Raw genomic sequence first — 22,116 nt, forward strand, 5'->3', positions numbered from 1 at the left:
AAATTGTAGTTACGATTCAGTTGCGAGGACAAAAAACCTCTATACATCGCTAATGCAATTGTGATTATAATCTAAAACCTAGGTACACAACCCATGATGGAAAATTATTGATTCTCTTAGAGATGAAAAATTAATAGAAAAAGATGACGTGAAATCTCAACTTTAAGATGTTTAATTTCTATTTTGCATATATGTGATTTGGTAAATTTTGTTAACTAGCTAGTAGTGTGTAATGAACATTGGGGTACAGATGATCAGTAATGGGAAGGTAACAAGTGCTGAGCACCGGGCGGCAAATTCATAAGATGCTCGTACAAGTGCCGCCTTTTTCATAGCTCCTTCAGATGACTGCATCATAGAGCCAGCACAAGCCCTCACAGATGAACACCATCCACCAATTTTCAAATCTTTCATGTTCATGGAGTTCGTCTCTCACTACATGGCTAAATATGGTGACACAGATGTGGTGCTGAAATCATTCGAGGCACAAAAGAGTTAATTGAAATGTGGGAGGCCAAAGTATATGATTGATGATGTATTTATAGGAAGTCTTGGGATATTGATGATTGCTTGGCTTTGCTTACGGATAGAGATGGCAAGAAAACCCAAATCCACGGGGCCCAACCCTAACCCGACCTGAAATATCGGCGAAACCCGATTTCTTTGGATTTGGTTTTGGGTTTGGGTTTCACCCGAATTTTAAAACATGTTTGAGTTCGGGTGTGGGATTGATCAAACCCACCCAAACCCAAACTCAAACCCGAATTTGTGGTTGTTTTTGTTATTTTGTAATATTATTTGTGGTTGTTGTTGTTTGTTTATTTTTGTCATCTTTGTGACTTATTTATTTTAGTTTTCCGATGAAGAAAAGAAAAACACTTATTTATTTTTTCTTTTAGTTTTTACAAAATAATTCATTTAAACAGATTACCTTACACCGACCTTATTAATGTCAATGTCATTCATTAATATCTTATTAATTAATGCTATTCATTAACACAATACACCATCCGGTCACTATTATAAGCAAAAGTTAGCTTTGTAGGTTCATTCAATAAATAATGTATGTGACCATTTTAATGACCACATACATCATTTATTGAATGAATCTAAAATACTAACTTTTGCTTATAATACTAACTTTTCCACCTTTCTAGGTTAAATAAAGAAAGAAGGCTAATACGACAATCAAACTTTTCTTTCTTTCTTTAATTGATTTTAATGTTAACTCTACTCATTCTCCCACCATCTAATTTTGCCGTATTTATAAGTGCCGAAATCAAATACATACCGCACTATGGGATACAAATTTTATATTCCGCAGATTGAAAGTGCGGAAGAGGATGACATGAATATATAGCATTAAAATCAAATCATTTTTTGTTTGAAAAAAACGTGAGATATAAAGTAGATTTATTTGGTATGATAGGAAAAGAAAACAGATAGAGAAAAGTGAAATATATCTTTTGTAGATTTAACGATTTCTAAGACCATGAGCAATGGTTTGTTGGAAACCATTTTGTTTACCCCTTCCCTACCCCATTTTTTCTCTTCCCAACACTCCACATCATCTTCTCTCCAATTCAACACTCTCTCAACAATTACCCACTCCAATAGTTTTACTTAACTCTCAACACCCTACCCCACCACTCACCACTCACCCTACCCCACCACTTTTTTATTTCACATTTTTATTTAATTTTATATTTTTGTTTTTATGATTACATAAAATTACAATTATCGATTTAAATTAAATTAAAACAATAAACACTTAACAACTTAATTTTTGATGTGAGACTTGATAATTGGTGGGATTTTGAGGACGTTGGTTGGAGAATTGATGTGAGACTTAATAATTGGTGGGATTTTGAGGACGTTGGTAAGAAATTTGATTTCGATCTTCATAGTTGTTGGGATTTTGGTTGTAAAATGGGGTGTTTGAAGAATTCTGGGTGTTGAAATGGTGATTGTTGGGATCCATTTCAATACAAATGCTAATAGATAGATAAATAAGATGGTGAGAGAGATAATAAGATGGTGAAAAACTTGGTTTTTTTTTGTGTCCAAATCAAACGAACCAAGTCTCTATTTATAGAGAAAAAAAATCATGAGTTTTGGTATAATTTTTTTTTCCAGAAAATATTTTTTTTGATGAAATAATTGAGTTCAAAAGATAAGGGTAAAAGAAATCCGGCGAACCAATCAGATCAGGACACGTGTCACCTGCCTCTCTCCAGCTGCGTTTTCTCTCTCCTCCCAGCCGGTTCCACGCCCCTTGTCAGCGCGTGTTGCACACGCGCCTGGCTGGGCCTCTCAGAGGGCGCCACGTGGCGTCCCTCTCCCTTCTCAACAATGTTGAGAATTCTCAACAACCCGGTCATCCCTCTCTCCTCTCAACAAACCTCAACAACCATTGGATGCCCTCAACAATCGCCAACACTCCTCAACATCAATCCTCAACATCCATTGCTCATGGTCTAACACATTTTTAGTTGTTAGAAATCGTTAGTAAACGAGTGAAAATGGAAAAAAAATGAATAAAATGCCAGTCTTGTTTAAACACCTCTCTGGTAGTTAAATAGCAAGATTTTGTGATTCCAAACCATCACTACAGTACAAACATCTGAAGAAAAAAAAACCAAACTTCAATCCATTTTTCTCTAATATGGAGAGATCATAAAAAAGTGATGAGTGCATTACCAAATAATGGTGAGTGCCTCATCTCCTCTCTATCTCTTCTCTCCTATTTCTGACTGACCCAATATTTATAAGGTTCAATAAGCATTTCAGATACTTCATATGTCGCATAACTAATAAACGTCATATTGGTTGATTAAGATAACACAACATAAGACAGTCGAGTAGACGCAACCAACTTAATTAATAAGACAGCATAAGGTTATCAAAAGATAACCACAAGTCTTTAATTAAGACTTCAAGAAGACTCTAATTAGAAGAATGACAATCATCTTATGCGTTATTATTCGTGGAGATTTATTCTCGTACACCCTCCGGTCACTATTATAAGCAAAAGTTAGTTTTTTAAATTCATTCAATAAATGATGTATGTGGTCATTAAAATGGTCACATACATCATTTATTGAATGAATCTACAAAGCTAACTTTTGCTTATAATAGTGACTAGAGGGTGTATGTTGTAAGTGTCATTAGGCAACCTTTTAAGTTTGGAACGAATGAGCCTTTGAAAAAAAAATGGTTAAAGTGAGAATTTTTAACATTTTAAATTTATTTTTTTAACAGTATGCTAATTGACCATACATCGGTGTCCCCAATTCAGATTCAAGAACACTTTGCATTATGTTTATTATTTCCTCTATAAATCTTTTTGAAGTGCATCTGACATAGCTTCATTCCGTTCGGCAATAGTAACTTTAGGTAATCAACATTTAGGATGATAGCTTACATTGAATACTATATATATAGAATTAAAGTTGACAACTTGGACCGCTGTGTATATGTGATCAACCAAAGTTTAATGATACACATATCCGACAAAATATAAGGGGAAAAATGGTTCAATGAAGGCATAAAGTGGAAAAAAAACACTACAAATTAATTTAAAGGGATGTGATTGAATGATGGTGTAAATTTTATTTACACTTCGGTGCATAGAAATTAATCTCATTAAACATAATAAAGTCTTCTATCAAATAAATTGTATTTTTAGGTTTGAACTCTCACTTATTCATTTTAGGCGAGGTCAATTCGATTTTTTTATAAATGTTTTTTAATTTGAGTCCGATAAGTTTCACTTCCTCACTTTAAATTTTGTTAAAGATAAATCAGAACCTTAAATGTCATTTACATTATTATAGTACAGATATTTTCATTAGACAGATTCTAGCTGTCTTTTTCGGTGCCCACTAGGGTGCACTAGTTATATTCTGGTCCACCCATGAACCAGAGGATAATTTTGTCTTTCTCTCCTTCCCTTAACCCTTTTCCTTTACTCTCTGCATTAGCAACCTCTTTTTTTTTCCTCTCTCTCTCTGGAACTAGAATCCCCTTGGACGAGCTTCATCCACCACCATAGCCTCCTCTGTTCCGACGAGCTTCATCCACCAGCCCCATGGATGAAGGAGCAGAGAAAAACGACGACAGAAACCGAGAAAAACAGAGGAGAAAGCGATGAGAAACAGAGACTGAACCACGACGACAGCGTCAAGTTCTCTCGTATTTTCCGGCGAGATGGCTGAGTCAATGGTGAAACAAACATCACGACTAGACTCCCCTTGAATCCAGCTTCAAAACCCCTAAATCAATTTGATGATCGGCCGTCGTCAACTCCGGCGACCACCGCCGGCGCCGCCACAATCGTCTTCTCCGGCGAGTCCAAACCTGGTGGTGATGATTTGAGACCAGATGCTTTGGAAATGGGGAAGAATGAGGAGGAGCAACAGTATGTGCGAGAATAAGGGCAGAAAACAGAAGAAAACTCAGATGGTTTCGCTTGATCTGCTCCGTTGGGAAAACGAGAGAGAGAACAAGGTCATGGGTTCTCCGTTGACGGATTTGGGTGCTGGCCTCAGTGTCGATTGTCGCCACGGTGGTTTCTTTGTTGATTCGCGCCACCGTTGTGTCCTACCACCAGATTGAGCCATTTATTTGCTTCAAGTTCAGTCCGTTCCATCCCCTTCTCATTTGATATAAAATGTATTTTTTTTGGGTTATTGAGTTTCCTGTATGAATTGATTTTTGGATCTAGTATGTATTTTGAGATTGCTTCAGATCTGGTTATTTTGATTTTTGGAATTTATTTTGGGATTGCTTCAGTTGTTTTTGGAATTGATTTCTGGAAGTTTATTTTTGTTTTCCTCTTGGAATGAATCAGTTTATTTGTGAATGATGATGGAGGGATTGAAGAGGAGGCATGGGGAGGCATGGTTTGGCTTTGGCTATGGATGTCTTGACAATGGAGGTTGGTGGGTTTCGCTGGGAAGGGAGAGGAAGAGAGAGAAGGGTATAACACTTTACATTTTTACTCTTTTAGTTTTCAGTAAATTCTAACCGTTGATCTAAAGAATATTCTAAGATTCTCTAATCTAATAGTGTTTAGAGGTGGTCCATCGGTGGACCAATTTTAAAGTTGGCCCACCCTAGTGGGCACCGTCTTTTTCTACTTGCTTCATTGTCCTAAACTCATTTTCTTACTTACAATTTTTTATACATTTTTTTTCTTTAATAATGTTTCATCCACACCTCTCTTTTGAGGTGGAGAGGTGGAATGGTGAGAGAGATAGGAAGAAAAGAAAAAGTAAGAGAGAGAAAATATGAGATGTGATAGATGATAAGATGAGAGAGATAGAAATAAAAAGATGTGTAAATGAATTGTTTAAAAAATGAGGTATGTATATATCATTACTCATGTATAATGTATGTCGGCATCTAAGTCATTTTGGGCCAAGATATTTAGATATCATTGATTAAAGTAGCTGTTATCATTGTCCTTCAAAAGATTATAAAAACATTTTCAACTCATCATTGTTTTTTACAAAAAAGTTTATCCACTAAAATAACACCAACTGGGTATTTGAATATGACATTGTGGGGTGTGAAGCGAATAGGAAAATGGGAAAGATGAAGAAAACGACAAGGATTAGTTGCCTAATATGGTGTTCCCTTCCTTTGAGAAAAAATCCTAGATTTAGAAATGCTGCCTAAGGAGCTTTCAGATATTCTGTTCCAAATTGAAACATTTTCTAGCAATGGTGGTGGTGTTGCTGATGACCCTATTCATGATTTTCTTTCCTTCAACATGGTTGACTTCGCCGCCTCTGGGGCTGCGAAGAAAACCAGGGAAGGAAACAACAGCGAGCGGCGGAAGCAACCAGTGAAGAAATCTGAAGGTAAAGAAGTTCAAAGGTCGTGTATAGGTGTGAGGAAAAGGCCTTGGGGGAAATTTGCTGCTGAAATCCGAGATACAACACGAAACGGGGCGAGGGTCTGGCTCGGGACATTTGATAATGAAGAGGATGCTGCTTTGGCTTATGACCAAGCTGCATTTTCCATGAGAGGTAGCAATGCTGTTCTTAATTTTCCTGTGAAAAGGGTTAAAGAATCTTTGCAAGAAATGGAAAATGATTGGGGCAAAGGGTGTTCCCCTGCACTTGCACTCAAGGAGAGGCACTATGTGCAAAGAAAATTGTCACCAAAGGGTAAGAAGAGTAAAGGGGAAAAGTTATCAGAGGGAACTAGTGTGTTGGAGCTAGAGGATTTGGGTGATGAATATCTTGAGCAACTTCTAAGTATGTCAGATCAAAGTGAAAGCCATAGCTACTCGATGTAAATCTGTCTACTTTTTTTTTACCCCTTTTTTCCAGTTTTTCTTGGTTGATTTGGGCTTTTGTTGTCTCTGTTTAATAAAATCCTGCACTGTTTTCTTCTTTACTTTGACCTGCTAACAAAATTTCTAATAATGTTTGATGCAACAAGAGAGATAATAATTTCAATGAATTCAATTGGAAGAATGTAAAACATAGGTTGTGTTTATTTTAGCATTAGCTTGAAACAATGTTCCTTCAATGTCAACCCTTCATTGACTATGATGGGTGACTTAGTGGATAATTACTAATTCTTAGGCTCATTAAACTCATTAGAAGATAATTGTTTATTGAGTTTAGGGAGAGATTACTTTTCCATAAGAAGATGATATATTCTTTTATGTATTTTAAGAGGAACGATATTGTCCTTAAACATATTTTTATAATGGCTTAATTGCAATTTTCGTCCCTGATGTTAGGCCTATGTGCAATTTGAATCCCCTTTGTTTAAAAGGAGCAATTTTGGTCCCCTAAAAATTAATTTGTGCAATTTTAGTCCTGCCGTTAGTCTTCTGTTAAATTGTTAACGGCATTATCCTATGTGGCTTTCATTTTATGATGTGGACTTGACTCTTTTGCTATTGGGATGCCACTTCACCAAATAAAAATAAAAATAATTAAGTAAATAAAAAAATAATTCAGCACATAAAATAAAAAACCTAATCCTCCACAATTCAACATCTTCACGGCAGTATCAAAGAAAAAAACATCTTCACGGCATTCATCTTCTCATCTTCATCATCTCCACCCTTTTCACAGCCTTCATCATCTCATCTTCACCACCTTCATCATCACACACCTAAATCCAAGCAATTACTTAATCTTTCCCTTCCTCTCACACCTGTGGCAAAACCCACCAGAGGAAGCTTCCATAGACCCACCGAAAAATCGATGTTGGAGATCAATCTGAAGATTGCACGGTCGTTGGAGAACCACCGTGAAACCATGGACGCGACCACGACCTAGAACCACCGGAAATCCACCGCTAAGGCTTGCATCAGAAAGTTAACCATCTCTGCAACTAGGCTTGTGTTGTGGTGGATCTGAAACATGGGAAGCGTTGATTTGAGGTACGAGGTTGCACAAAAGCTTACATTAAACTCGTCCTCCGCCGTCAACGACATCTTGACTGGCCGCATCTCCCTTTCCAACGACATCGTCGCTGTTGTCCCTGTCTTCCATTCTCACATCCCTCTAAGGATTTCTGTCAAAATCTTAGGACCCAAACTCTAAGGTTTTGTGGGCAGAATTTTGGGGTTTTTTTTCTTCTCCTTTTTTGAATCTGGGTCCATCACAACTCGTGCTCTTTTGTGTTTTTGAGGATTGAGTTCTGAAATTAGGAATTTGAGGAATGTTGTGTTGTTGTGTGTGATTTCTGGGTTTTAAGGAGTGTGGTATTGGATACTGTGTGATTTCTTGGTTTTTAGGGTGTTGTTATTTTTCGTTCCTTCCCAAATTATGCAGATTTGTGGCGGATGTACCATTTATGTTGTGACTGATCTTCTCAAAATCTATTCTCATGTTATGATTGAAGAAAATCGCTATTGGAACTGAGAATGGGTTGAAATTTGGGGGTTTGAGGAATGAGTTGCGGAAAGTTGGATTTTTGAGGATTGTGTGATTTCTGGGTTGTTTTTTTGCTGTTGGGACCATAATTTCTTGATTTAAACTCAGGTGTTCTTATTTTAAACACATGTGTAGATTGAAGACGAAGAAGGTGAGAAATAAGGATGAGAATTGAAGAAGAAGGTGACATGGTAAAAAAAAATTAAAAGAAAAAGAAAAATTAATGCTTATATGGCAATAATATTAATAAAATTTAAATGAATATGCCAGCTCAGCAATTTCTGTTAGCAATTGGACGGTCAGACTTAATTTGCACAAATTGATTTTTGGGGACCAAAATTGCTCCTTTTAAACAAAGGGGATTCAAATTGCACATAGGCCTAACATCAGGGACGAAAAGTGCAATTAAGCCATTTATAATTGAATGAATCAAAGACATTACATCTTATACAATTGTAGTCATGAGGTAAAAGACGATTTGATGATAGTTTTAAAGTTTTTGATATATCTAAGTGAGGCTTACCAAAAGATGATGATGTTATGTTCACATGAAAGTTACTAAGAATAAATTGACTGATATTTCTTAGTTTGATCTTCTAAGTTTGCTTCATGAACAGTTCCCAATATTCCAAAGCATAAGACAAAATGAAACTCAAAAGGCTTAATTGAGTAAAATTCATGTTCACACATAATATATCAAACTAAATCGCCTCATCACCTATTTGATTTTTTTTCAATCACTGACTACCTCTACTCAGTTTTTTTTTTTTCATTCCGAATAACATTATATATATATTAGTGGTAGAATGCAAACTCTAACAATTGAAAAACAAATTAATTAACAAAGGTCGAACTCATAATATTGGAATTCTCTCCTCATGAGTTACTATAAAATTAAAGTAAGTCATTAGAATTTAGAACCATTCATTGGAAATTAACTGTTGGGATTATAATACTCTAATTGAACATATTTAATAAATTATGAAGTTTTTAAAATATGAACTATTGATTTTTAACAATTATAAATTATGGTAGGGTGAATTACTTTACCTGCTGAAACAAGGAAGGGAAGGGACAACTCAGGACCCAAATCAGCAAAGGGAATAATTGAGCTTGACCCACAAAACCCAAGTTGCTAAAGTGGTAAATAAAAAACTGGGACATGCATCTTCTTTGCTCCCTAGTTAGCCATTGTGAGACATGCTTGTGGAACCAAAAGGTGACCCAAGAAAGCACAATATTTAAGGGGGGCTCGAGGAGCAAATGTTCAGTACTTCAAATATTTTGTTTGTTTTAATATATTATAAATGTTGAAATATTGACACAAATTTGTAGAAGTTTTTAGTAAACTCTATAACATTCTAGAATCTAGGTATACCACACTATCATAATAAGCCTATAATGTACTTAATTTTTTTTATTTTAAACGACATAGTGTAGTTAGTGATTTGGTGGAACAAATTAAAGCCTATACATAGGCCTGTAATGAAATGCTTCTTTTTATCCACCTTCAATAATGTAAGGTTACTAAGAGATGTGTCTTTTTTTTTCCATTTGAAAAGAAACATCAAAAGAAACAAGACTACATTAGAACATCCTGATACATAATTGTAATTACATCAAAAGGAGATAATCTCCATATATGTGAAGAGAAGTGAGCATTGCTTGCCGAGCTAGAGCATCCACCAAATTCTTCCTTAAAAATGGGCACCAAACACAACTTTTATTCCCAGTTTAACATTTCTCTAGTTTAAATAATTACTTCTAGAGGAGATGGAATGGGTATAGAGTCAATTGAATTACCGTTCCCATGAAGATATCTATTCAAAGCCTGCAACTAATCTATACTATCAACATGATTGCTAAGATTATGAATAACATGATGACTTGCCCCTAAGTCAGGATAAGAGTAGAGTCAGCTGTTGAATTTAGGCCAGTCTTATCCGGTGTGTCAGGCCAGTATAAGATACAATTAAGGTGGTCTTTGAAATTGGGCTGTTGATCCAGGTTTCAACTTAGTTGAAGATCCACTATATGACTGGAATGATTTTGAAGGTGTCCAAACATTACTCAGCTGCTGTGTATATAAAAAAAAATTGCTCTAAAGTTAGGCCTAGTGGGAGGAGTACCATAAAGAAATACTATACCACATATATTAGGAGGGGAAATCCCAAATTGATGTTTTGGACGTATCCATAATTTTCTTGTTGGGGGCGAAATATAAGACTAAAAAAATCTTCATTGAAAGTTATATAAACTTTAAATAGTAAAAAAATATTTAAATACAACTCTTCGTTATTTCATAGTACTAAATTTATTTATTATGATATCCCAATATAAACAATTAATAAATTTCTGAGAAGATAATCTTCAATTTTGTTGCGAAGCCGAGTCTTAACAATTTTCATTACAGAAAAAGATCGCTCTGTAGATGCAGTTGAAAGGGAGTGTCAAAACAAGACATATCAATCTATTAGAACGGAACTATAAGACATTGAGTTTTTTTTTTGAATTTGTCCCACAAGAGAAATGGCAACGCTCGAGTCAAAATGATAAAAAAAAATCTAAACTGACACCTCAACAGCTAGGCCACGAGGCCCAAAACATCTAAACCTAATTCCCTCTCACACACGCGTACATAGAAATGAGAAGGAAGCCATGGCTGTGGATTAATTGATTCAAGCTCTTGATACCATGGTTGATAACTTGAGCTTAATGCAAAAGATTTTGAAGAAAACTAAGAAAGCTTATGAATGGAAATTCTGAATTCATTGATTATTTTATTAAATATCCACACGGTTACTATATAACTGTAGTGCTTAAGTATTTATTTAAGAGTTCGATTTGTGCAATGTGTTTGGAGAAAAAATTGTTAAAAGAAGTTAATACATTGATCACTGAGTTTTGAAAGGATTAATCTCGGTGATAGCCATTAAATATCTTCTTAACATATTAATTAATTATAGTTTTTTTTATTATAAAACAAATTAATTAATTATAGTTACAATGCTAACTCTAACAAATGCCATGATTTCAATCCTTTGAGTTTCTCTTCCGGAGTTTTATTGTTCAAAGATGCTCTTGTTGCTGCACCTTCCATGGTTGTTGTGTTGATTCACAAACTATTACAAAATGTCTGAATTTACACCCAATCTATTGAGGACAATTTAGATTTTTGAGATATTAATTTGGTGACAACACTTTTGAAAGACACTAAATTAATGATTAACTTTTGTTATATGATTAACTAGTACCTTTTACCCGTGCGATGCACGGGGATATTCATTTTTATTTTTCTTTGTTATTTGTTTAAAATATGTGTTATATTCTTAAAGATATTTTATGAATTAAAAGAACAAAATTTATTTTAGATATAAGAAATCATAAATTTATAAGTTTTTTTATTGAATGCTTGTTTTTTGTTTTTTTGAGTTACTATTTTTTTTATTTTTTGTTGTTTTCCTAAATGCTTGATTGATGGTAATATGTACATGCTAAAAGTAGATAATGAATATACTTTTTTGCAATTGGAATAATCACATTGAGAACATTTGATTCCACATTTTTTTGTAAAAATATCTTCTTCATAGGGAATATATTAAGAATCAAACTTGAAATTACGATTGAGCTTTGGATTTTTTGAAAGATAAAAGATAGAAGAGAATAATTAGTATAATGGGATAAATTTATTTGGATTTGCTTTATTTTTATTAATTGAAATTTTTAATACAATATCTACATGGACGGGAAAGTTACTATTATCTTTTTTTTTGTTAAAAACATGGTAGAACGGAAAGAAAACACTTTTTCAAACTACCGTGCATGCCGCTAGCCGCATGTTGGGGAGGCCAACTGAGGTCCACTCTAGGGTGCGTTCGGGGATCTTCTCGATGAAATTTGGATCCTCTCCATCCAGCTTCTCTCCATCCAAAATCTAAGCCATTGATTTTGAATTTTAAAAGTGAGGATTAATTCATGTTTTCTCTCTCTTCTTAAATTGATCCAAGCCTTTAAATTTCAAAATCAATGGCTCAGATTTGGATGGAGAGAGGATGGAGAGAAGCTCGATGAGGGTTGCCCACCAACTGAGATTTTATTGGACGTAGGAGATCCAATCCTTCGACCTATATGGAGGTGAGAGTTAAACTCAGAACCTATGACCATTTGTGCCAACCCAAGTTGTCAGTTACAATTATTTTTTGCGAAAAAAAATAAACCTAGAATAAATGGCCCTTAACTAACTAAGACCTAAAATAATTTGTGCACTTGATGCTATTGTTTCGTCTTCAACTTCGCTCAAGGTCTTCAGAACTTACTCTTGATTTGCATAAAGCTCTATTCATAGCTTGCTTTCGTCAAACATGATTCCTTTCCACTGCGCAACCAATCTCGAACTTCATCATTGATAGTCACTCATATTCAACCTGCAAGGAAGAACAAACAAAACATTATTCTTCAAGCAAGGTTAAAAGTGTACACAAATTTTTTCTTAATTAAAAGCTGCAACACCTTAAGCCATAACCATTTAGATCTAAGAAAAATATCATTGAAAAGAAAAATAAAAATTGTTTAAATCTCACCTCCTTCTTGGCAGATTTCAAAGCAACCCTCCTTAAAATCAAATTATATTCTAAAGACCTAGTCTCCCCAAAAATGCAAAATAATGTCCTTAGATACTACAATTGATTTCTTAGGTGGATATAAATATTGATTATTAAACAATATTAACACAACGCATACCTTTTTAGGATTCATTGTGATAGTGATATCAGGAACTCTCTGCTCTAGACCCTTTTTCACTTCATTCACACATCCTACACATGCCACTTGAGATGGTACTCCATTTATTAAAGAGTAATTCATAACCAATACACAACACCTCAATTAAAAATACTACATAGAGATATTGCTAATGCTTAGTGGTTAACAAATCATGATGACCCTTAAACACACTTAATGCATAATAACTCATGACCATTCATTTTTGTAATTGTGAAACCTTCATTTTCTAATTAAAACTGACTTTATTTCTAACCGTAACTCTCATTTAAGTGGTTATAATTAGTAATCAAAACAGGAGCCACAATTATTAAATATCAATACAATTTTTAACGGAAGAAGAGAAAAACAAATGATTTTCTTAATCCTTAAAGATATATGTAACTATGAACCTCGAATTTACCTTGCCAGTTTCCTTAGTTTTTCACTAAGCAACCAATCAAAAATCAAAAGAGACAAACACAAATCACGCAAAACTTTGAAATCAAAAAGCTCATTGATAGATCACAAAAACACTTAACAACGATGATGATGATAATAATTTAATTGATTAAGTAAGCAAACGAAAGAATCTTTTATGGGATAACTTCACATGAGTAAAAACATTAGTGTTCGAGGAAAATTATCCCAACCAAATATCCAGAAAGGGTCGAATCAAGATGAACCATGGTAAACCTGTGAAGAGTTTGTGACCCAAACCCCCTTAGAGCTAGATAAGGGAGAAAATTCAGAATCCTACAAAAGTAAACTTTTCCAATTAGTGAAAAGTAAAAAAAAAGAAGTAAATAATTTATATTTAGAGAAAATTAGTGATTACATATGAGACACGCAAAGAGATCAAACACATTAATTTGTGTTCGTTTGCATATTTTCTTCTTTCGTTTGATATTGGTGGCAACTTAAAGTTTCACAGAGGGGAGTTCTATTTCTTTCTTTAAAGATGTCATGCCAAATCCCAATATCATACATCAAATTTAATTCCCAAATATCTGAAGCTGCAAGAAAGCAGCCTCAAGTTATTTCAGTAAATGAATAAATTAGTGTACATTAAGATCAAAGTTTGTTAATAGATCATGGTAACTTAGGTTGATCATGGGAAAGCGATAGGAGCTAAATTTGGAAGTTGAAAGGACCAATAACCTAAGAAGGAAAAGAGCAGGAAAAAGTTTGTTGAGAAAGCATATGTATGAATCTAAATCAACTTTAACAGAGAAAGCAAAACCGATACCAAGCGTGATGCATGAGAAGATATGACTACAATCGCCTTCATCTTGAGAAGTAGCAGCAACCAATTCCATCAACAACAAAACATCGTACAAAAACCTCAAATAATATATAGGAATGGAAAACCTTCAAAACTATCCCCTCACTAACAACTCTCCAAACAATTTTTCCTACCTTCATTTCTCACAATAAGTAATAACAATATAAATCTATAAAAAAATAATAGTATCATTATATTTAGTAGATAATTTTCATGTGTAATGGCATAGCTGGAAAAAAATAAAGAACCTAACCTTGCCATCTATATCTCCAACAGAAATTGCATTGGTTAATCTGTTCATTGTACAATGAACTAAATCCATTTCCTGGCGTTCGGATTTGAGCAAGTCCCGTGCAGCTCTTTCAGCTTCTATCACAGCTCTAACTTCTTGATTGATACTCCTTGCAAATGGCCTAATTAAATTACCCTTCAAAATGATTATCTAATATCAGATATTGATCTTTAAATTATAGAAAAGGGATAAGAAAATAGAAGGAAAACACAAAAGCAAAAGAAGAGAATTTTTCTTCATACCATAAAAAATGAATGCCATGGCCTAATGAGAAAAATGGAGACTTCTTACTGGTGTGTAATTGGAGGTAGAAACAAAGTGAAATTACCTGGAAATTAAAACATTAAAATGTCACAATAGAGATAAAGAATGTGAATCTAACAACACAAACAATTGAGAGAGTTTGAAAAGAAAAAAAAAGGGAATGTCTTGCCGAGTGATATAGCATGGAAGGCTTTGGATTTTGCAAGTTGTGTAGCATCCCTATGTTCCTCTGTTACTGTTACTTCAGCAGAAGGAATTCTCATCTTCCATTGAATGAGAGTTTAAATTAGACCAAGAGTGAAAAATCAGTAAAGCCTAAGAATATTTTACATGGACTATCATCATCTGTCACACACAGGAAATGAGGGTTATAGAAGAGTGAAAATCATAAGGATTAATACATAAGAAGCAATAACATTATTAGTTGAAAAAAATCAAAATGTGCTAGAAAATCCTTCTTTAACTACTGCATGATGATAAAGCCTAAAGGCATCAACAATCATATTTCCACATTAAGTAGATACTCTAGATGACATGGTAGATTTAAGGTAGAGAATGATGCATATTAGTGTTTATTGAAAATGAACTAATATGCTTCAATCTTCTTAAATGTTCTCCACCTATCCAATTAACCTAAGAAATAGTTTGCTCTCCTAATTCTACCAAGTCAAATTGAGTTAAGAAGTAGCAGTGTCCACCTCACAATGCAGATTTATAGGAAATCAACTAAAATAGTGCACAATATAAAAATAGAGCAGGGAATATAAAAGCATCAATGGTAATATGAAACATTCATAATGAAAATGTTACATAGCCCGTGTGCTATACCACAAAGCTAAGAATAAATATATTTACCTTCTTTGCAACAATTGTGTTCAAGGTAAGAACATGGCATAGTAAGTGACAGAGAAAGTATTACAAAATCCAATAGAGTCCAAGAAACCCAGTTCACTTGTTGTAGCAATAACCATGAGTTTTTCCTCTGTAAACATGGTTAGAAACTGACATTAACATCAAGACTTGAATGTATCAATCAAAAAACTAACATTTATCTGTGGTGTAAATTTTTCATTTGATGATATTGACTATGTGGGGATGAACTCTCAACTATTTAAAATACAACTTGCAATAATTTCAGGGAAAAAAAGCTAAAACATCCAAAGTTGAAGTATTATCAAGCATCATAAGCACATTTTTTTGAAGAAATTCAGCAACCAACCTGTTAAAGAATTACAATGTGTTCCGTTCCATACTCCTGCTGCTAAGAAGAGCAATGTAACTGCTGCTGAGTAGAGCAATGTAACTCATAATTAGAGAAAATGAGGCAGTGCACAAAATCTTGATGAACTCCATCATTACTGTGATTTGGAAATTTTCTAACTTTCCTCACTCGCTTCAAATGGCTAATGTATCTTTTATAAATTTTGGTGTTTTTATATACCATATCTGATTGAGCAGAAAAAAGAAACAGCCATGAGGAACAACCCTATTCATAAGCAATTTAAGAACAGATCATGTTCAAGTATAAACTGAATTCAGCGAAGAATGAATAATGATTGAGATGCTCACCTGGACAATACAGACAATCAGTATAAATATAGAATTCATTCCAAGACAATCAATAAAGGAAAACGTGAATGAAGTCCCAATGAAAATTCCAGAACAACAAAAGAAAGGCATAGAAGAAAATGGGCCGAAAGGAGAAGGTGGGAAAAAGAAAGTAGGGAGAAAAGAGAAGAGTGTTCTTACTGGATTGAAGATGGAGGAACGCAACCTGTTGCAAATCAGACATCAGAAATGAAAACATTAGGAATTCTGGAATACAAAAGTCCGAATTTGTCACGAAAACGTGAAAGAGGTTCGATAATGAAAATTTCAGAACGACTAAAGGAAGGCATAGAAGAAAATGGGTTGAAAGGAGAAGGGATGAGAAGATTGTTCTTACCGGATTGAAGATCAGAGCTCCCCAGCCTCCGTGTTCCTGTCACCACGCTTTAAATCACTTTGCAGACCGTAGAGCCTCCATCGAGTTCAAATCTCTCTCATGTGAGCAGCGGTGCGTTAGGTTAAGGGGGAAAGAAGAGGTAATGAAATTTCTCTTGCACAGGGATCCATTTCATCTTTAAAACTGAAACGCTGCAAAAAGAAGAAACGGTGGAAGAAAGAAGAGCATAAAACTGAAACGCTGCAGAATGAGAAACCCCAAAGAGCAAAAGGGTGGAAGAATGAGCAGCAAATCTGAAGCGTTCCAACAAAGTTATGAACGGCCAAGATTTAATCTTTAGAGAATAATGTGCACGTTTACTAAAATACCCATGTTAAAAATTAATTTGATGTGTAATAAATTGCTGAATGACAAAATTGCCCTCAAAGCTGCAGAAACTCTTCTTTTATATATAGTATAGATAGATAGATAGATATAGTGACTGATTAAGTTTAAAGTATCACTTTAAAAGTTTACTTTTAATTTTGATAAAATGTATATGATTGTGTTAATCTACATTGGAGGATCTCGAATGTATACACAAACAGACTTTAATACTATGTGTTTGGTTTAGAAGAAAAAAAGAGTAGAGAGATTTAGAGAAGAGAAAATGAGTAGAAATAAAAATATGAGAAATAGAGTAGATTTCATTGGTTGTTTGATATGATAGAGATAAAGAAGAGAAATAATGAGGTGCATGTGAAGTCGTATTTTGTGTCAAAGTACATTTTTTTATTTATTTTGGAAGCAAAAATTTATTAGTATTAAGATGAAGCAAGATATATGGACTGGGCGAGCCTCTAGGTGTTTGAGAAGGGCTCGCCCAGGAGTATTGGAAACGACATAAGACACTTGTCATGGTACTCGCCGTAGGCGAGGTCACATGTAAGGGTGTTGGGCTTAGAGTAACGCGACCCAATAGGCCTATTAGGGAGTAATTCAAAAGCCCGCGGGACCCATATAAAAGGGGACCGGGGGTCTATTGTAAATGACTTTTGTTCATTTAGTCATGAATAAATCATTTGTCCATTGCCATGTGTGAGATTCTTTGAGCCTTTAGGGTGTTCATTTCAAGAACAATATACATCATTATCAAAGGGATCAAAAGTCAGAAAGAACCTAAAAGAGCTCAAAAAAAGGACCACATCCACGAAAAGCAAAAAAGACCAAAAAAACAACCCCCAAAACCTAAAAAAGCCCACCTAAAGAAAGCCTAACGACCAACAAAGCCTAGCAAATCTCACAAAAGCCCACCAATACCAAGAAACTCGAAAACAAGCAAAAACTCGAACCTCCTCTGCAAGTGCTAAGGATGCCTTCTAGCAGAGGTTTGAGCTATAATCTCATCACGGGAGGAGTCGCATGAGCAGGCATACTCTAAGCCAAGGCGGTTTCCCACAAGGAGTGGCTGGAGAGCACTTCTTGCACAAGTCATGATGCCATAAGGATTTGAAAACTCCTATGGTAGCACCATCAACTCTTTCCATGTCGTCACCGCATCGCTGCCATCCATTGTTACGAAACCAATGCAAGCCATAGGATGTCCCTTCTTCTCGCTTCGGGTAGCCCCAACCTTCTTTGGTCTGCCTCTTGGCCTGAGAAATTTTCACAACCTCTCTAGGTGGAGAAGACTCATTGACATGCAAAGAGAGTAAACTGGAAATAACAATCTCATATTAGAGCATCAACGAAGGTAAACCAGAAACATTTGGGCAACCTTGTCCAATCCAATGATCATTTCATCGTCATTCTTGGAGAAAACTAGCATACACCACTCCTCCTCCTCTTCGTTGTCACCATCTCCTTTAAATACCTCAAGAACCTGTTTTCTTTGCAAACCATACCCATACCAAGGAAACCTTGTCGTAGCCAAGAAAAGAAAAGCATCACCCAAATGGAAACCATTAAGAAGGTTGATCACCTGGGAAGCCAACTCCAGCAAAGCGAATTGAATGAATCTGAAACGGTAACGCCTTATGATCTTCCTTTGTTTCTGCACGAAGACGTTCATGATCCTCCCAAATTGTGCAAACAGGCCGCTAATTTGATGGTACTCGAACCGGTCTAGAATCCCTTCAACGAACGAAGTGAAGATAGAAGAAAATGAGGTTTTTTTCACCTCCCTCCCCGCTGAGTCACCAACCCCTGTAGACGATCCAAGCTTGTAGGGGTTGTCCTTCCCTGTTCTCTGATCTGATTCAACAGTGTCATGGTCGGTTTGAAAAGCTTTCTTCCTCTGGCTTGTAGGTTCACCATCCTCTCTCGTAGCCTCATCCTTATTGTCATCGTCGTCCACTGAAACATCGTAAAAGAGGTGCGCGCCGCCGTTAGGACAAGGAACCTTAGCAGATGAGTTTCGAAGAAGAGAGCACATTATTCCAAAAATCGTGTCAAAGTACATTCTTATCCAAATATATATATATATATATATATATAATTAATAAAGAGGCGTATTAAGTGAAAGCAATATTTAATGTGAGAGACGAGAGCATCAAATCGTGACCATTAAATCTAATATGAATGGTCAAAATTAAAACATAAAGTCACATGACTTTTAAAAAAAAGTCACATGATCATTAAATGACATTAAATCTCAATCATCAATTTATAAGTATATGGTTACGATTTGATGCTCTTATCTCTCATAATAAACATTACTCTCACTTAATACGCTTCCTTATTAACAATATTGGTAATCACACTTTGAGGGCAAAAAAGGAAAGAAATTAAAGGAGCTTCTGCCTTCAGCCTTTTAAAACTCTCTTCAAAAGAGACTGCTATCCTTTTCTACGATATCAAACATACGCTAAGAGTCCGCTTTTTCCAAGTTGGTTTTAATGAATTGACGTGGGTTATCTGAGAAAGAAAGGGTGCCTAGTTGATAAACAATATCAAACAAACTGGAAATCATGTAGCATACCAGATAATCATAGTCCAAGTCCTGTGTTTTGCTTATCATGCTTCTGTATCATGGTATTTCAATAATTAAAATATTTTATTTTATACAACGGAATCTAAGAAGACACAGAGGTGCAGCAGAGACACCATCTCTTGTTTGCATCTACATTATTATAATTAGATGGGAAGATTAAAGTAGTAGTTAGTTGCTCTTGTCAGAAATTAAACCTGTTTTAAAAATATGTTCAACAGATCAAGACTTTGCCATAACTCTTTTCTGCACTATAATAAGACAAAGGGACATTAAGAATAAGGTAATGTGGCTGCGAAGCAAATTATAAATTATAGGAACAAGGATACATACAAGACCACCATTTAATTTCCAATTGTTTCAGAAACCAGATTGGGAAATGCTGCAGAACGAACAGCCATCACAAACAATGATGTTCGAATCATCTTATAGCAATAATCATATTGAATTTGATGATCCTGTTCATGATTTTCTTTCCTTCGATATGGTTGATTTCTCAACATTTTCACAGGCACCAACAGAAGAAAACAACAACGAGCGAAAGCAATTGAAGACGAAGACTGAAGCTAAGCAGAGAAATATGGAAAGGCCATATATAGGTGTGAGGAAAAGGCCATGGGGGAAATATGCTGCTGAAATCAGAGATACAACGCGGAACGGGACGAGGGTCTGGCTCGGAACATTTGAAAGTGCTATGGATGCTGCTTTGGCTTATGATCAAGCTGCATTTTCAATGAGAGGTTCCAATGCTGTTCTCAATTTTTCGGTCGAAAAGGTGAAAGAGTCTTTGCAAGAGATGGAATATGATTGTGGCAAAGGGTGTTCACCTGCACTTGCACTCAAGGAGCTGAACTGCACCAAAAGAAAATTGTCATCTAAAGCTCAATTTAGTCAAGGGGTTAAGGAATCTTCTGAGCCTCAAAATGTGTTGGTGTTACAGGACTTGGGAGTTGAATATCTTGAGCAACTTCTAAGCATGTCCGATCAAACTTCAAGTCCTAGCTAGCTACTCGAAGTAAACCTATTTGATGATTAATGGTTGGAATTGAATAAGATTTTGAATCAAGCTTAAACCTATCACATCACATATCATATCCCACATTTCTCTCTTATTTCTTCCCTTCTTTCTTAGATGGAAGTGAAAATCAAGTGTCAATTAAGGTATACTGTTTATCTTTGTAGGGTGTGGATTTGGTAGGTAGTTTGCAAGATTAGTATTTGCTCGGTATAACTCTTTTCTATGTTCCTTGGTTATTAGTTGTAATGTGTTGGAGCACCCTTTTGGTCTTATTTTCCTCATTTACTTTTTTACAAAACTTGCTGCTATGCAGGATGTATCTTTCAAATGTTTCTCTTAGAGTATTAACACTTAACATGGGTCTTCTCTATTGAGGGTAGTATATATATGTTGGATCATACAGGGCTTTAAGTATTTATGTACTCCTCAACTCCTCGTATTGAGTTGAAGTATCTGTTATGCTTTTGTTAATATATTTTGGCTTTTTGAAAAAAAGATTTAGCCCTAATACTAATAGGGATTAATCATCCTCATACAAACTATGATCAACATTTCTAGGATTGGACATATTAAAAACTGCACCATCCTAAATCATGTTTTACAGTGTGCTTCTTATTGTCAAAATCAATTTACAAGCCCTTTATATTGTGAAATTAAATGTATTTTTTTATGAGCCAAAAAATCATTAAACTCAATGATGGCGGCCGGTCACAATCGTTAGAAGTGGTTATTTGAACTCTTGAAGTCGAAGGTTCGATTCTTAAGAAACACAATATTGGGAAGACTTTTGACTTTTACCACACCTGAGTCGAATATAATTGCCTGATCATAATAGAGGATACTTTTTTTTGAAATATAATAGAGGATACTTTTTTTTTGAAATATAATAGAGGATACTTATAGTTAAAAAAAGATTCACTACTCAAAGAATGAACAAGAAAAAAACCATCTTCCTTAGCTCTTAACCAGCAGCACTGTGATCTATGGCTATGCATAATCAAATTCACTATCTTCTCAAAATTAGGTACCTCATTTTAAAACAAAATATCATTTCTATAAGTGTTATTTATCTTTGGTGAGGTGTTCATCTATTGATCAGAAATGTTCTATCTCAAAAATATATTTTCCTTAAAATTATTTCTCAATAAACCATAGAGACCATTCATCAACTGCTGCCCATACTGACTGCCCCACCCACAAAACCAAGACAATGATGTTGTAAATGAACAATGATCAGCATGAAACACTACTTGAAAGCCCAACTATCAGTAGCAGCATGCTTTATGCTTTCCAAACATTAGAAGAAATTAAAAGCTGCATGAAAACAAGAAATGGTTAATTTGTACTTTCCTACTATATCAGAGAAAGCACACAGCTTGATGGTATATATATATGCAAACCGCTAATTATAATTACTCTGATGGTATATATAGCACCGTACACAAAACCAATATATATATATATATATCATCACATCTACAATTTATTCCCCCTAAAAGTCATCAGAAACATGCCAAAAAGACCTGGACCTAAAAACTTAATGACTTTACATGGAACTTATTTTGAATATGAAAGCTTAAGCCATATAAATAAACTTGATGAGTAGTAAGTTTGCTTAACCAATTAATAGAAGTGTGTAGTCTTTACTGATCGATATTAAGAAAATAGATATATTACGG

The 22,116-nt window shown here is 34.9% G+C and overlaps 2 protein-coding genes across 2 annotated transcripts; both read left to right on the plus strand.

Moving 5' to 3' along the window:
• Nucleotides 1-5,598: 5,598 nt before the first annotated feature.
• Nucleotides 5,599-6,408, plus strand: LOC130720564 (ethylene-response factor C3-like). The gene has a single exon (XM_057571217.1). The coding sequence runs from the start codon at nucleotides 5,672-5,674 to the stop codon at nucleotides 6,305-6,307; it is 636 nt and encodes a 211-aa protein (XP_057427200.1). The 5' UTR covers nucleotides 5,599-5,671; the 3' UTR covers nucleotides 6,308-6,408.
• A 13,039-nt stretch (nucleotides 6,409-19,447) lies between these two features.
• On the plus strand, nucleotides 19,448-20,697 carry LOC130719647 (ethylene-response factor C3-like). The gene is made up of 2 exons (XM_057570258.1): nucleotides 19,448-19,463; nucleotides 19,737-20,697. The coding sequence occupies exons 1-2, from the start codon at nucleotides 19,448-19,450 to the stop codon at nucleotides 20,423-20,425; spliced, it is 705 nt and encodes a 234-aa protein (XP_057426241.1). The 3' UTR covers nucleotides 20,426-20,697.
• The last annotated feature ends 1,419 nt before the right edge of the window (nucleotides 20,698-22,116 follow it).

The sequence above is a fragment of the Lotus japonicus genome, chromosome 5 (genome assembly GCF_012489685.1).
Source record: "Lotus japonicus ecotype B-129 chromosome 5, LjGifu_v1.2".
NCBI lineage: Eukaryota > Viridiplantae > Streptophyta > Magnoliopsida > Fabales > Fabaceae > Lotus > Lotus japonicus.